This window comes from Molothrus ater, chromosome 3 (genome assembly GCF_012460135.2).
Source record: "Molothrus ater isolate BHLD 08-10-18 breed brown headed cowbird chromosome 3, BPBGC_Mater_1.1, whole genome shotgun sequence".
NCBI classification, from domain to species: Eukaryota; Metazoa; Chordata; class Aves; order Passeriformes; family Icteridae; genus Molothrus; species Molothrus ater.
The window spans coordinates 68,915,774-68,933,189 of NC_050480.2; the positions used below are offsets into that span (position 1 = coordinate 68,915,774).

The 17,416-nt window shown below is 38.8% G+C and overlaps 1 protein-coding gene across 3 annotated transcripts in view; it reads right to left on the reverse strand.

Annotated features, from left to right (window-relative positions):
- Nucleotides 1-1,648: 1,648 nt before the first annotated feature.
- AFG1L (AFG1 like ATPase) overlaps nt 1,649-17,416 on the reverse strand; it is a 63,527-nt gene continuing 47,759 nt past the window's right edge. The window contains exons 11-14 of one of the 3 annotated variants that reach the window (XR_008508275.1): nt 8,828-8,968; nt 6,974-7,087; nt 5,750-6,242; nt 1,649-4,300 (exon numbers count right to left, since the gene is read on the reverse strand). Coding sequence is in view for 2 of the 3 variants with exons in the window: in XM_054514327.1 (XP_054370302.1) it covers nt 6,111-6,242; nt 6,974-7,087; nt 8,828-8,968 (387 nt within the window). In the remaining variant the exon portion in view is untranslated. Of the gene's footprint in view, nt 6,243-6,973; nt 7,088-8,827; nt 8,969-17,416 lie in introns of all 3 variants that reach the window. The other 2 variants (XM_054514327.1, XM_036380404.2) reach the window with 2 other exon arrangements.

The window sequence follows — 17,416 nt, forward strand, 5'->3', positions numbered from 1 at the left end:
GTTTGCCCCCTGGATACAGACATCCAAGAAAAGCAATCACACTAAGGTCATGAAGACCAAAGGGCTGGAGCACCTCTCCTATGGAGACAGGCTGACAGAGGTGAGATTGTTCAGTCTGGAGAAGGCTCCAGGGAGACCTTACAGCACCTTCCAGTACCTAAAGGGTACTCCAAGAGACCTGGAGAGGCACTTTTTACGAGGATATGTAGTTACAGGACAAGGGGGAATGGCTTTAAACTGAAAGAGGGAGGCTTAGAGTGGCTATTAGGAATAAATTCTTTACTGTGAGCATGGGGAGGCACTGGAATAGGTTTCCCAGAGTAGCTGTGGAGGCCCCATCCCTGGCAGTGTTCCTAGACAGGATGGATAAGGCCTTGAGCAACCTGGTCTAGTGGGAGGTGCTCCTGCCCATGGCAGGGGAGGTTGGGTTTAGATGATCTTGAAAGTCCATTCCAACTCCTTAAAATTCTGTTATTCTAACTAATAGTGGGTCTGTCTATCCAGAACACATATCTAAAATTAGCATGAGTAAGTGACAAGTTCATAACATCTGGATTTATTAATTTTTATTACAAGATAAATTCTTCTCAAATAGCAGATGGATTTGACAGTGTTCAATTTGTAATATACTAGATTCAAAATGACGTATTTTAAAAAATATTCTCTCTATACAAGGAAAATGCCAACAGAATTTACAAAGCCACTGTATTTCAAATGTATAGGATCTGAGGTTGTTATGAATCTTATAGGAAATTCGTTATTACAAGTAAAAGAAAAACCACACAAATGGTTTACAGTTTTAATCACAAATCTCAATTTTTTTTTCTTTAAATAGATTCTTAAAATAGATGCATTAATTAAACAAAATCACTATGAAGAGACGTGGTGTTTAGTGGATGACATTAATTCTGTAACCCAAACAAGGAGACTAATCCACTCTGAGTAGCTAAATTATTTTTTTGCACTATTTACATACTTTACTGAAGTATTTTCATCCCAGAGCCTCAGCAAGCATCTTAGAATATTAATGAGGGAAGCCTGGCAGTACGCCAGAGTTAGCAAGTGAGAAAGTAGCATCATTCCCATTTTATCAACAGGGAAACTGAGGCACCAGGTGTATTCAGACCCAGGAAACTGCAGGAAGAAAAATCCTGAACCTTAATTCTGTTAGCCACGTCATGACGGAGAGACTGTTCTTCCTCCTTGTTATGTGGCTGGTGACCCTACTGGGCACTGTTTGAAACCTGCTCAGTTGCTTTTTTTCATGTTTAGATTGCTGCAAAATAGGTGACATCTATCCAGCTGTGTTGTCATCACAAACACCTTTACTAAAAGAAAAGACATTAATGCTTTTCCTTTTCAGATCAAAACCCAGCAACAGCAAAAAATGCCTCTTCACTCCCTCCAAAGCCTTTGGAAGGCCGTCTTGTTCTACCCAAAATACTGCAATTGTTCCCTCAATCTGCACAGTAACAAATACTGAAAACCAGCAACTCTGAAAGACTTGCACTATTTATTATTAAATTATTATATTATTATATTATTATAATAATATAATAATAATAAATAAGTATAATAAATTTAATTATTAAATTATTATATAATATTATTATATTATTATTAAATATTGCACTATTTATTATTAAAAAAAAAAAGTTAAATTTTTGGGCATTGTGAACATTCTTTGGTCAATCAAGTATTTGAAAGAAGTTAGTTGAGAGATTCTCAGCCAGGATGTGACCTTTAGAAAACATGAAGTGTTTCACATGGTCCATAATCACCAGGATTTTACTTCCTATGACAGCAAAATACTATACCACATCAATAAAGGTCACTTGAAAAGGCCTTTAAAAATAACTTGTCAATAATGTTTGCTGAATGACTAAAGGAAATAAAAATTTGTTGCAGATCTGAGATGACATGAATTCACCAGTTAAGGAAAACCTAAAAAGCCAGGACTTAAACTCTGGATAGAAGCATTCAGCACAAATCCAGCAATTTTTAAGGCTATTATGGAGCATGCATAATTTAGTCACAGGCATCTCACTCTTTACATTTTGGCAAATACAACATCTTCATGTGGAATAAAGTCATGGACTGTTGCTGTCTCACAGCAGCAGGAGCAGGCCAGGCAGCAGGGGACAGGACAGCTGGGAGCACAGGTGGCCCAGCACCCTGGGGCACAAGAAAACCACTCTTGTCCATGGTATCAGTGAGATCTGGCCAGCACCAGTTGCCTGGAAGGTGTCTGACCCCAGAAGCAGCACCTCCAACTCAGCACTGGAAAAAGGCTTTATACATGCTACAGCACCATCAAATAAGCAAATAGGGCCTCACTTTCTTCAGGGAGGTAGATGGGCATAAATGTGCTGCTTCTGTGGTTACAGGGGCACCCTCTGCCCTGGCCACATCTGGGCTGGCTGAGAAACCAGTCCAATAAATTTCTCCTTGTGGACCTGACCCAAAAGTGGCAAACCTCCCTCTGCAGCACAATCACAAATACAGCACAGCGATTTAGGCAACTTTTCTTGTTTTCAGCCTCAAAACACTCTGGAATCTTCCCCATTTCTTTTCCTTGATTATTGCTGGTACATACCAGGGACTCCCAACAGACAAATTCCTTGCTGGCCAAGGAAAGACTGCACTATGGTGTTATTTAGCAATATGTCCCAGAAGTAGTGCTGGCTCTGGAAGCTTTTGGGTGACTTCCCTCCTGTGTTTTCACAGAGCTCACCTATATCCTTAGAGGCTTTCAGTGGTACATCAGTCCCACTGCATTTAGGTGGTACATCAGTCCCACTGCTTTCAAAAACCTGGGGCATCTGAGTTTGGGGTGTGCATTCAGACTGCAGAAAAGCCTCAAATACCAATGGGCAAAGCAGCAGCAGTTTGAACACAAACAGGGATCCTGTGGTTAAAGGAGCTTCGTCATCACCCACACAGACAGTGGAGAAACACCTCACTTCCCTGGCCTGAGGCAGTCTCTGTGGGAATGAAGAACCTGCCAGGACCTCCTCTCCCATATGTCCCAGACGTGTCATCTGTGTTCTGCAAAATTGCACATTTCCCTATACCACCTGACAGAGAAGGACATACAGGCTAAACATATAAGTAGTTTTTAAGCAAATGTAAATAAATATCCAGATGCAAAGTGCCTTAGGTTATCTACCACCATCTCCCATTTTCCTACAACACATTCTGGTTCAAGGCAGGAGGCATTTGAATGCTACTCAAAAAAACTCAAGGCTGAAGCTTCAGGAGAGTTATCAGCATAGTCCCAGGCTGATAAGTATAGAGTGCCACATATAAATACAGAAACACACACATTTCAATCATATATATTAGTTTTATCTAGATTTATAAGTACATGTATAAATTAAATATACATATGTGTTTGTATATACAGACACACATGCATGAATGTCAATAGTCCCTCGGTTGAGAAACCTAATCCAAAACTCTGAAGCATACAACAATTATTTGGATATTCTTAAGTATAAACAATGTATTCTGATTGGAGTTTTCATAAATATGCATTACAATTCTCCATGGTAGTCACCCTTGTGGGAATAATAATACAGTTCCATTAGCTGCAAACTATAAATATAGGCTTTAAAAATTATTTGAAGAGCAGGTATAGCCAGAATAAGTAACTTCCAGGACAAGCAGAAGGGATCAGAACAGAAAACTAGAATTGAGCATGTGGCTCCCTAACAAAAGTAAGTGCACAGGACCTCTCCAGCCCTCCCTGCTGCCCAGAAGGCCCTTTGGATGCCTTTTGTAATTGTGATGGGAGACAACTTGGTAACAGACAGAAAAAGGTCATGTTGCCAAAATCCAACAAAACCTCTTAAAGTTGGGGACAGAGTGTTATACATCTCCTCCCTAGGACATGAGTGCAGTCTTTTCAGTCCATCTACATGTTTTTTTCTACTCAAAGTTTCTAAATATGCTCTTAAGATTACTTTATAAAAATACACAATAAGCCAATACACACAATACCATGTTTTGTTTCAGTTAGATTAAAATCAAGAATGACACCACTGTATCTTCAACTCTAAAACAGAGTTTCCAACTACAAACATGAGGATGGGTGATGTGTCTTGAGGTATCAGTTCCTATCCTATCTTTTCCATAAAACACATTCCTATGGTAATGTGATGAATTGCCTCAGTAGTACTGAGTACTGCTCCCCCTAGACCAGGGCAGGTGTGTCAGCAGCAGTGGAAGGCTTGGTGTAGAAGAAGCACAAGAAAATTCAGGGTAGAGATGTCACTGCTGTAGAGGCAGCATATCCAGGCTTGCAAGAACCACAAAATTAAGGAAGAATATGAACTTGCACTTACTGTTACAGCATACCCTGTCTTATCAAGGTCTCTTTTCTCATCCATTATTTAAATCTTAATCCTGTGCAGCTTCAAGTACCTTAAAGCTCCTCCTCAGGGTTCTCTCTTGGCTAAAACCATTAGCTTTCAATGAACCAGACTGAGCAACAGTCTGATTTGAAAAAAAAACTCCTGGAGCCTGCATGTCAACACATCGCTAGACTCAAGAGAATAGAAAAAAAAAACAAAACCAAAACACACTACAGAGGAGTTCCAGGAATATCAGGAGTTATGGACAATATCAGGAGTTTCTTAAAGAAGCATTTGATTTTTCTTTTGTGCAAGCAGCATTATACATGACAGAAGCAGTGCATAATCACTGAAATACCCTGCTTTGTGACATCATAAAATTACTCTGCATAGCGCCCCGCCCCATTAACTTTGTCTGTAGAACAATTCTCCAGAAAAATTCTAATCCCATCAAACTTCCTGAACATCAAAGGTATATTTTAGAGATTCATTAAGGTTGGGAAAAAACTCCAAGATCATCGAATCCAACTTTTGTCCAAACCTCACCCTATCAAATAAACCACAGCACTAAGTGCCATGTCCAGCAATTTCTTAAACACTTCCAGATATGGTGACTGCACCACCTCCCTGGGCAGCCTGTTCCAATACTAGACAACACTTTCAGTGAAGAAATTCTTCATCATGTCCAACGTGAATCTCCCCTGGAGCAGCTTGAGGCTCTGTCCTCTCATTCTGTCACTGGTTGCCTGGGAGAAGAGTCCAAACCTCCCCTCATTATAGCCTCATTTCACGCAGTTAAGACAGAGCAGTAAGGCCTCCCTGAGCCTCCTTTCCTCCAGGCTAAACACCCCCAGCTCCCTCAGCTGCTGCTCACAGGACTGATGCTCCAGACCCTTCACCAGCTTCATTGCCCTTCTCTGGACCCACCCCTGCCCCTCAATATCCTTCTTGTACTGAGGGGCCCAGCCTGGACACAGCACTCAAGCTGAGGCCTCACTAGTGCCGAGTACAGGGGAACAATCCCTGGTGCTGCTGGCCACACTGTTGCTGATACAGGCTGAGATTCCATTGGCATTCTTGGCCACCTGGGCACAGCTGGCTCATGTTCTGTTTTCCAGCACCCCCAGGTCCTTTTCCCCTGGGCAATTTTCCAGCCCCTCTGCCCCAGCCCTTAGTGCTGCCCAGGGCTGTTGTGACCCAAGGGCAGGACCTGGCACTTGGCCTATGTAGAACCTCATACAACTGACCTCAGCCCATTGATCCAGCCTGTCCAGATCCCTTTGCAGAGCTTTCCTGCCCTCCTGCAGGTCAACAGTCCCACCCAACTTGGCATCATCTGTGAACTTACTGAGGGTGCACTTTGATCCCCTTGTCCATACCATGCATAAGGATACTGAAGAGGGCTGGCCCCAATACTGAGCCCTGGGAACACCTCTGGTGACCAGCCACCAGCTGGAGGTAATTCCATTCACCACCACTGCATGGAGCCAGACATCCAGACAGGTTTGAAGAAGAACAAATGAAGGCAGAATTTCACATGTCCACACACTGGTGGTACAGACAAATAATTGAGACCTCATGTCTTAAACTCAAAAAACTATTGATGAAAGAAAACATGGTCCAGATGATAAAGTGCAATTATTATTCAAGTTGTGCTAAAAAACTTTCCAGTGCTTTCCTGAAGCTTTTCCAATTTTTCTTCTTGGTGATTTCATGCTGTAATTTTACTTTTGGGTGATTTCATTCAACTCTTAATTATGTTTTTTTGCTTCTGTCCCCATCATTCCAGTACTGTTCAGTTTGCATTTCTGTGAGCCGTGAGAGAGTACGCTGAAAGGCAAAGACTTCCTCTTCTCCTGTAAACACGGAGAGTCCTTTGGCAGAATCCTACATCAATACACAAAACCAGTACCACACACCTGTGAGACTCATGGCTGTACTCAAGTGCATCCTGCCTAACTCCTAAGGCTCAGTGCTCTACAGGCTTTAACAAAACAAGACAGCAGTATGGCACCAAAACATTAAAACTGATGTCCAAAAATTAAAGAAAAGCACCTATTTCAGCCAGGAAATCCCCTGAAGGAATACATAAAAAGAATAATTTCGTTTTAAAACAACACAGTAACAGGTTAACCATCTATTTTTCCTTTTTTTGACTAATTGTACACCCATTAAAAATTATTTAAAAAGTCATTAGCAATAACTGAGCTACAGGGAGAAAGAAAAACAGAATAAGCAACATGCAAAGCAGTACTGTTTGTGAGGACTTTTGAGGCTGTTCTGTAGTCTAGGAACAGGTAGAACAAACTATCTTTTATTTCTGTATTTTAAATGTAGGTGCTAAACTTAAATCAGCGTTTTCATATATAACTGAACAGATACAATGATTAGCATTCAAAATTACCCTAAAACTTAAACAAAATGGTTCTACATATAGTGACATTTTCTTTGACTATGAATAAGTAGCACAACATGTAATAATCAGAGGGACAGACACTGCAAAAAAAGCAGCATATCCATAGTTAAATGTTTCCTTATTCCCCCTCTTAAAATGCACTGCAATGATGAGACTAAACCAAATTTTGTTACAGAAGGGAGACAATGTTAAAATCGTGTACCTGGCTCAAGTCCAAATCATCCATCAACACTCTGTTGTCCTGCAGTTCAGCACTGTCCTGTTTCACCTGGAACAAGCTTTGGAGAGGGGCTGCTGCAGAACAGATAATGCGCACCTGAGAGGAGGAGAGAGGCAACAACAGTGTAATCCCTTGGGCTTTACAGAAATAGGGTAAAATGCACCATCTATGCACTGCAAACTTCACGTTAAATTGGCAGTGTTTTTTCCCCAATGATTTTTCTTTCTCTTATTCGCACTGCTGTTACAGATTTACCTGCTTTAGATGAACTATTAACCTTACAGGATCTTTTTCTCAATAACAACTGATGTAACTTTTACTCACAGAACAGAACTGTGCTTTCAAATACCCAGAACATCTGCTACACAGGCAGTGAGTTCACCACAAAGTTTACTTTCTAAAATGAGAGCTGTACAGTAAGCAATGCTTACTTTTCATCCATAGTGAGACTCCTCTCAGTGGGTAGATACACTGCGCTATTTAAAAGAATACTTAAATTCCAAATTTCCAATTTCCAAATTTCCAATTCCAGAATTACAAGTTTCAGAAGACTGAGTGAAGCCTTTCCTGCCTCCATCTGTGCTACTCCGGTAAGTTATTTGCTAGTAAAAATAATGATGCTGTTTTCATGTCTGCTGGGAAGAGATACAACATGCAGTGTGAGATGGGGCTGCAATGAAGACAGACTGAAATAATCCTATAGAAGGAGACTCTTGTTGAGAGCATGCAAGCAAGACGTTTGCGTTGTGGACAGGCATCCACAGATATACTTAGGTATTGTTCCCAACTACTTTTGATGGGAGTTTAACCTTGTGTGTTTCCTATGGAGGAAATAATAGAAAGTGACTGCTTGCAATTCTTAATGACAGCCCAAACACAGAGCAGACCATCCCTCTATTTCTAACCCATTCGTTTAATATTAGCATATTGCCTTAGCAAATGTCCACTTCCCAACCATAAAGAATAAAGAATCTGGCTAATTTGAATGACACTGATTTGAATCTGGCTGATTTGAATGAGACTATTCATACACTGAGTCAGTTCAACACCTTACTGAGTTGGGGCCCTTCTGATCAGCAACCCATGCCAGAACATTCTCGATAAGAGCCAATCCCAACTGACACTTCCAGCTGCATAAATGTTTAAGTGTATGCAAATATCATCACATATACGATAGTGTTTCAAACCTTGCATCACTTTTAAAAAAATCACCTTAAGCAGGAACTTCCCTTTGTTTTAGTTACGCTGATTTTGCTTTACAGAGATTGAAATCTCTGTAAATCCACATGAAGTGCTGCATTTATCATTATTATTCCATGAGCAATTCTGCAATCTAATGTAAATCCTATAGTGACTGTTTCCTTTAAACTTTATGATGTAATTGTGCTATTAACTCCTCCTTCCTGATCAAAAAGGCACTGATTCCTGACCAACTGCCCATACAGATTAAAATCTAAAAAACTCCATTTCATTCCAGCACAGTTGGCAGCACAATCTTTCATTATTAAAATAATGACATGGTTTCTGTTGTTTTCCTCGGTTAGGAAAGAACATCCTAATTCAAAAAAGGCAAATGAGCTCAGACTTATATTTATGCTCATACTTAATACTCGTAGAAACAAAAAAAAATCTGTTTATTTGCCTTTATTGAAATGGGACCTTTTTTTTTTTCTTTTTTCTGTGAAGCTGGAATGATGTTTCTTTGCAGTGCTACTTCATTCTGCTTATGTTTTCCAAACCATTACTACAGAAAGCCTTATTTCAAACCAATAGTAAGAATGAGTTTTAGGACTCCCAATATTATTCCTATGCATACAGGAAAGGCTTGGTTCTCACCTTATGCTCATAAAAGGTATCAATAAGAGTAATGAAACGACGAGTTTGTGTCCTTTTTGCTATTGTAAGGAGTGGTATGTCACGAACAAACACTGTGTCAAAATGCTTTGATATTTCCAAATAGTCGCTGGCTCCAAGAGGCTGAAACAAAACAAACCATAAGCAATGGAAACCCATGACAGAATGACACAAACTCTGTATATTCACATACTACAGTAACAGAAGAGAGCTGTCAGGTCCTGATCATAATCTTATTTTTATTCCTTTGTATCTCGCTTGAGGAATGCTCGATTGCCCTTAGGGACATAGGTACCTGGGGGTGTTCATACTCCTGGCTTTACACGAACACTGAGAGTGAAAAATGTGGCTCTTCTGCACCCAGACAACATTATGATCTCTCTCTGACAACCTCAAATAAAATAATCACTATAAACCATAATCCATAGAAGACATGTGATTTCAACCTAAAGCATAAATAATTTGAATAGCTATTAGGATGCTTTCTAGATCTTTAAAGATTTGTAAATGCAAATGTATAGGCTAGTTACTAAATCCTAAGTAGACCTGCATTTAGTTCACCTAGGACTAACCCAGCCTGAATAAGTATCTTATTTTTTAAGTATGGAAAACAAGAGGAAACAGACAGAAATACAATTTTGCAGCAGTTCCTTTGTTCACGGTTTCTCCTGTAATGATGAAATAAAAATCTTCAAGAAGAACTCATTAGTTTCTCTTTCTGTATCTAAACCATCAACGGAAAATATGCACAAATAGCAGCAGCTCACTCAAGTACATTCCTCTAAAATTACTTTTTCATTACATGGAAGGTATTTTTTTATGCAAGATCTGTCCTATCAGTACCACAGGCAGTACTTTATCGTGAGCTATTAAAATCTGTATACTCCTGAACTTGTTCCATTAGTTTTACTTGTACAAATACTTCAGAATCATGTCTGCAGCTACTGCAGGAAACAAGTTCAGCAGCATTTTGGATGGTCACAACTCCCTTCCCAGGTAATCACCTGCACCTTGTGCTGTACCAAGTATAATACTGTTATAAAGCACTGCAATACTGCTATTAACTTAAAACCACTAGATATAAAATATTTGCTTTAACTGAAATTATGAGACTAATTTGTTGTAGGCCAAACATAACTTCTTAACTAGAACACTTCTGCAAGAAGTTACTTAAAGCAATTATCAATAGCTGCTCATGAACAGGACTTTAGGTTTTGTTTAGATACTAGAATAAAAAAAAACTTGTAGAAATGGTCTCTACACAAGCACAGCAGAGAGAAGCCCTGATGGCATTCCAAAAATTCTTGGGAATTAATGGGAATAAGCTAACCTTCCAGGCAGGTTCTAAAGCCTGTCACTCTCCACCAGTTCTCCCACTTGCAGTCTCACAAATCACCCTGCTTTCCCATTCCCAAGCACTCAACTTCCCTGTAGCATCTATGGAAAAGAATTATTACAAAATCTTTCAATTCTTTAGAGCAGTGTTTAAGAGTAGTATATGCTGTATTCTCCCCTCAGAATTATAATTAATGCTTATTTTCTCCCTCCATTTCAGTCCCCTAGTTACTACTATGGACTTGTTCATCAGAAACCAAAACCTCATCATCATGAGGGCCCCCAGCAAAGCTTCATGCAACACCTCTGAAAAAACCAAAATCCTATCTGGATAAACCAGAGTAGCTGAACTCAAAATATTCTGATGAAATAAAGCAGGAAAAGGTTTAAGAAAGTGGAAGGAACTGATGGATGGAAACAACACAGAGCAAACTCACTGGACACCTTGCCGCCAGATACAAGTGCTACATCTGGACAGCAAGTATCAAGTGCAAAAGAAAAACAATGGGAGCACTAAAAGCAACACAACCAGGATGCTGCTGGAGATTTTAAGATTAGTGATAAGCAAATAGTTTCAGTACTGGTAATTTTATTCCATACTTAGGACTGAAGCACTGTTAAACACAGAGGAGATCAAGTATGCCTGTGTGATGAGTACCTATGAGGGAGAACAGCAGTAATCTCACTGCACACAAGAAAGGTAAGAATTTCGCATGTCTCCCCTTAGGTAAGAAATTAGAGAAATCACTGCTATGCTGATTCATTCTTTTATCACATGAAGAGCCCAAGCAGTCTTCTGCCAAAACCCAAAACCCTGAGGAATTATTCTGCCATGACCCAATGTGACACACTTTCTCACACAAACCATACCAATACACCCTCCTCATCTCAAAGTACCAGATATTAAAAAGTGATTCCTAAAACAAATAAATATATAACTAAAAATTAAAGCATACAAACTTTTGCAAAGTGGGCAAACTGAAGTGCCCAACTAATAAGCTATACAGAAAAGTGCCCAACTAATGAGCTATACAGATAAGAACTTTGGTGGATATCCAAACAGGAGATTAAAAAACCTGGGTAGTCAGAGGGAAGAAACAGGTGGAAGACAAAAATAAGGCTAATGCATTTCAAATGGGAAGAATGGAAGATGTAATACTTATACTGCTTTTCATACAGACATAACATCATGGTTTATAGAAGGTTACAATATGCAGCTTTATCAGTCAAACAGAAATTCAATCTACCTCAGCAGTGCAAAAAGCAAGCAATTCAAGAATTCCTCTAATTAAGGGCATAAAAGGCAGAACGTTTCAAGCTTTAACAAGAACTTCTGAAAAACTGACACCAACACTAAGTGATAATATTCTGTGAATGTTAGCAGAAACGTGCCTTTGGAGACTCCCAAATCTTACACTCAGAAAGATTTGAGTCTAGCAGCATGAGTACTTTATTAGAGTAAATTTGGTACCTCCCTGACAAGACTCAAGTCTAGTGAGGCACAACTGAAATGCCAAATCAGCCATTCTGCTGTTACATATGGCTCAGCTGATATCAGCTGAAGTCCCTTACACAGAGGAGTTCTCAAAACTCCCTGCTTTTGGAGTTTAGAGACAGTCCTGGAGATGAAAGACAAAGCTTTTAATCTTGTTCCTAACATGACTTACTCTTGTCTTGGGAAGTCCTCTAATTTCCTTCTTACTCAGTGTAAAAAGAAGGAACCACCAGCAAGTTTGCAAGTGCTCTGGTTACAGGTTAGAGCCCTTTTTTGTATCCCTCTGTCCTTGCTATAGGCCCAGTTTCCATGCTCCCTGTAATTGCTTCAAAGCTAGTCTAACCCACCAGCCAACTCAAAATGCTCCAAATGCAAGAGACCATGATGCAGGGGCACCCTGGCAGCTTCTCAACTCACATTCTCACTAGCCTGGTACCCCCCAAACCTGGCATGAGGCTGGCACAAGCACCCACATTCCACCTCTGCCACACAGGAACAGAGACAGGGAAATGGGTTCAAGGCCAGATTGTGCCACTGCCACTGCTCTGGCTGTACAGTCCATTTACCAAGGAGTAAATTCCTGCTCTTCCAGCAGCTCAGAGCCCTCCCCTACCTTCACAGCACTGCCTTATTGCCTTCAGGCCCTTTTTCCCTCACCTTGCAGCAAGCACTCTCTGGGTCCCAACTGGCAGCAACACCAGCTCAGACTAGGCTACAAGATTAGAGGCACACGATTTTAGACACATAGCACTGTCCTCTGTATAACTTTCCAGAGCTGAAATTTATTTTTTCAATCTCAACCAATCACAGAAAGTATTTCACTTTAGTTAGCAGCATACATGAAGGTATTTCTTCCTCTGAAGTTGCTAACGAAGCCACAAATCCTCCTAATACTAATACATATATATGTAATCCTCTTACTAAAAGTTTAGCCTGATTAATCTCATCCTCTGAATAACACTATAAAAATAACTTCATTTGGTGTGTGTTCCTGGTACTGTCTGATCTCTTTTGTTTCATCAATTATTGATCAAAACTCAACAGCAGAACAGTGAGACATTTATGTAATGACCGTCACTTACCATTTGTTACCAGTTCTTTCACATTCTATAATATTATTTTAAAAACTCAAAACACTAATAAATAAGAATCTTTCTTATGGTATTATTGTTTCTGCATGTGTATATATTGTAAAACTGTTGTGGGTTTTTGTCATTAGCTCTGATGCCAAGAGTCAGTATTTTACAAGCATCATACTAATGCAAGACACATTAGCCCTAACATGGTCTACACTCCTGACAAAGTGTTTACTCCACTTCAACCTGCTTGACTGATTTCTCACCTTTTGTTTTTGTTTCTCTGTCTACTTAATGCATTTTCAGCTATCATCATCTCAGTTCAAGTAGGATGTTTATTATTTGGAGCTCTCTGTGTGCTGTTTTAGAGTTAGTCATCTCCTGTTTCTATTATAGAGTTCATTTAATTATAGTATAAAGCATCTTTTTTTCTTTGTTGACTCATCAGTGGCCCAGTATACCACCTTTAAGAGATTGTCTGAAGAATACAGAATGTTTTACATATTATAGAAGAGGATATGTCATCTCAATTTGTATTTTTTGTTGATGCTGCAAGATATTCCAGGACCAGTTCCAGCCAATCCTGAAGACGCATGATTGACAGTAACTATAATTTTGTGCAGACACTCTTAACACTCCAAAACTTCCTATAGACAACACCCAGTTTAAGACCAGGTAATATTTACAACTTAAAATCTTTAAGTATAAACAAACAAAAAAAAAGCTCTGTTGTTTCCAAATGAACAACACACTATCACTAGTGAGGCTCATAAAAGAGAGCACTGAGATAATGTGTGAAGGTCATAACTCCAAGAAAGGAACAGAAAAACCCAAGGCATGATATATGATGCCACAGCACGCTAAAGTTTAAATAAAAATGGGAAGAGGTAGGGCATGGCTAACTTGGTTAAAAAATTTAAAGCTACTGATTGCAGTGCAAATCACAGAACCATAGAACAGTCTGGGTTGCAAGATCCCTTAAACATCATCTACTTCCAACCAGGACAGCAGGAATATAAGATCTGTAAACCCTGGAATGAAAGACATTTTCTGTACCAAGCACAGCCCCTCGCTATCTCAGGTTATCTCACCACAGAAGCCTGCTAAGAAGCAATTTTCCTTGTTCTTACAACAAAAGTTTTATAGTCTCATTTTTCATAGTGGAAAGTTGTTTCAGATCTTTGCTTTTCTGCTTAAGAAGATGCTTGTAATTTCCCATTCTTTTATTTATTTATGTATTTTTTTAAACAATATGCTCAAAGCTGGTTGAATACTGGAAGCACAGAAAAGGAATGTTTCTGCTCTAAAAGCTCTCACTGCTAAATTTCCAGTTCCAACTGCAAAGTACAGCATTATCAATGAAATGGTCTCCAAAAATAGTTAAGGCTTAAAAAAATTATAGGGCTATTTAAGTATTTACACTTACTGTTAAGACTTCAAAGCCATGATCAGAAAAGCTTTGAAAAAGAGAGAGAAGTACATTCAAGACTTTAAGAAACAAAAAAATTAAATTAAAAAGGCAAACCCTTAAAACTCCAATGAGCTTCAAAAAGCTTGTATTACCTGGTCTACAAAGTATAGGATCTAAACCCTCAAGGTTTATGCAGCTTTCACTGAAAGGAGTACTCTCTAAAAATTAAGCTTTGATACACATAAAATATAAAACAGAAAGGTGGTTTGATTAACAATATAACTGTATTGCAATATTTACACCTGAAATAAGTTTCTTGGGTTTATTTTATAAAAAATGCTTGTGAATAAGATAAGCCAATTTTTTTGAGGAGTAGAGAACCTGATTAAATCTTTAAGGTAAATGTAGCTAATAAAAAACAGACTCTCAGTCTAGAGCTTAAGCTACAAAAGCTAATCTCTTAGGAATAAAACTAAGATCACAAACTAAGGAAAACTATGATTCTAAGGTTACTGGAAATAGTGCTTATCTATGGTACATTTATTTACACCTATGCCTGACAATCCTACAATCCTAAAGATGACACCAGATTATACTGTGGATACATTCAGCAGCCTTTAATGAAGATAAAACAGTTCCCTCAAAATTACTCAGAATCATTAAATCACAAATGCAGCTGAGTTATGTCATCATGTAGGGCAGACATTCAGCTGACTCAAAACCAGACACTTGCATTTCTAAATCACTTGATGCATTTGAAAATGGTGAGTTTTTTATTTTCTTTTCTTTTTTAAAAAGTTAGTTACATCTTTTCCTTTCAAGTGCAAGCTATTCAAGTTAAGAACTACATCTTCCTCCTGGTTTATACAATGTGCCCATTGCAATGGAACAGCAACCTAACAGAAACTGTTCACCAGTTATTTGTTGTGTTAATCTACACGAAAATTCTATTTTGCCACTTTCAGAAACACTGAATAACTACTAGGAAAAAAAATCACAGTCTGATAACCTTTTACAACATAAATACTGATACTAAATTTATTTGCAGAGTTTTAACGCTATCGTATGTTAGCTAATGGTTAGAATGATGTTAAGACACTGCATTCATTGGTACTGGGAGCGGGATGAAGGGATCTATTGGATTACCTAGTGGAAAGCCTAGAGGATCCATGAAGCAAAGCAGCTGAGGCTCTGGGAGGAGCAGGCTGCATGCCCGAGCGGCCGCAGCCGGCAATCCCGGCAGAGGGCAGCAGCTGCTGCACGCAAGCCCGGGGAGCACCGAGAGCAGCTCGGCACCTCCCCACTCCCGCAGCTCCATCGAGATTACACACCAGGTACGCTGTCGGCTGCGTTATTTACAACAGATCTAACCGGCACTATAAAATTTTCCTGTAGAAATTGTTAAAAAGGGAAGTGAAGAAAGGGAACTGGTAGAGAGTAATTTTTTCTAAGGTGTCAAGAACAGTGTTCTTCATGTGTGAACACACTACAATGGGCAACACTTATATTTGCACAATTGCATATATATATATATACACACACACATTTATATGTATGTATATATAGGGATTTTAAAATCAAGTTAATATATACATTTTATTTTTAAAGGCATCTGGTGATCTTTCATTCAGACATTTAACTCAATTAACTAATAATGTTTTGCAAAAATATAACATGACTGGTAGTGTTTCCCTCATTGTATAGATGGAGAAACTGGAAGAAAGGAATTAAAGGCCCCAAAGAATGGAAGAAGTCAACATTAGCATTAAAATTTGGGAACTGTATGTCTCTATTCTGCCTGGTGGCTGTCCCAGCCTCCTGTGGCTACATTTTGATGAAAACCAAGCAGAGTCCTCCTGTCTGATTACACTGGAGAAGCACATTCACAGGGCTCCATTCTACTACTGGGTAACTACTTCATGCCCATGAGGAAGACCAGCACGTGCCACTCTGCCACATAAACCCTGGTGTGTCAGTCTGAAAAACTGCTTCCCCTTTGCTTTAAAGCAACCAAAATAGATCAGTATCCTCTCATCCGGTTTTTTGTTGGTTTTCCACATGTTCACATAGCTAGTAAAGAAAAAAAACAAAGTGTATGAATTTGATATTAACTTAGTTACCTAAAACTTGGGATTGTCCTCATCTGGGAAACCAGGATTTACAAATTGATGCACACAATAGCTTAGCAAGTCAACCGCATGTCCTATCAGCATTGCATACAATATATTCTCTGTATTTTATTTTTATGAACATTAATGAACAACTAGTAATTACCAGTATCTGATGCATTATTTTAGATAGAAGTAATTCTTTATACTCTTGACATGAAAAAGTTTGATGCTAATATATGAAACAAGAATGAAATATTACAATACCAGAAAGGTATCAACTCTTAATTCCCAAGGTCTCCAGGTATTAATTAAAAAGCAGTTATTATGAAAATTCTATTTAAGCTAGGAGATGTTATAAATAGTTACCAATTGCTGATTTGCTATTTTATTAGCTAACATCTCATTAATTCATGTGCTATCAAAGTGGAAAATGTTTCAGTATTTCCCCTTAAAACATAATTTTGATTTTATTTTAAAAGAAACTATAGTGAAAATAAAGAAGTTTTACAGGCTGTTCATATGAAATATTGTTTTACCAAAAATGTAAATTTCAAACACATCTCCTTAATCCTACACCAGCAAATGCAGATTTTTAGGTTTGGATATTTATCCCTTGGAATGCACTGTAACAGTTACCCAAGACCAGACCAGAAGACAGATTGCAGCAATGAAGTGAAAGCAGAGTCACTTGAGTGATAAGCTATTTTGCCAACACAACAAAAGCATCTATCGTTTCACATGTTGATTCTTGCAAAACTTACTCTTTTTTCTGGAACCCTTAAGGGTAATGGACAGCCAAAGGAATCAATTAACCAAATTTTGAGTACAATGCTGTCCACTCGTGCTGCAATTATTACTGACACCCACATGAGCAGCAGTATACAACAGTTTCAGAAAACTCAAAAAATACTACTGCAACTCCAAGATAATGCTATAACTTGTAAGTGCTTCCATAATGCAGACCAGATATGTCAAATTTGGAAGAAAGGTTGCTTGGTATGAGGGAAATGCCCCATAACACTTCCTGTGAAACCCCCCTCAAACCCAAGGAAGTTATAAGCCTTGGATAAACTCAGTCTGAACTGACTGCACAGACTGATTGTAGACTAAGAAGCATTGCCTACTCCCAGAAGTATGAGGGGC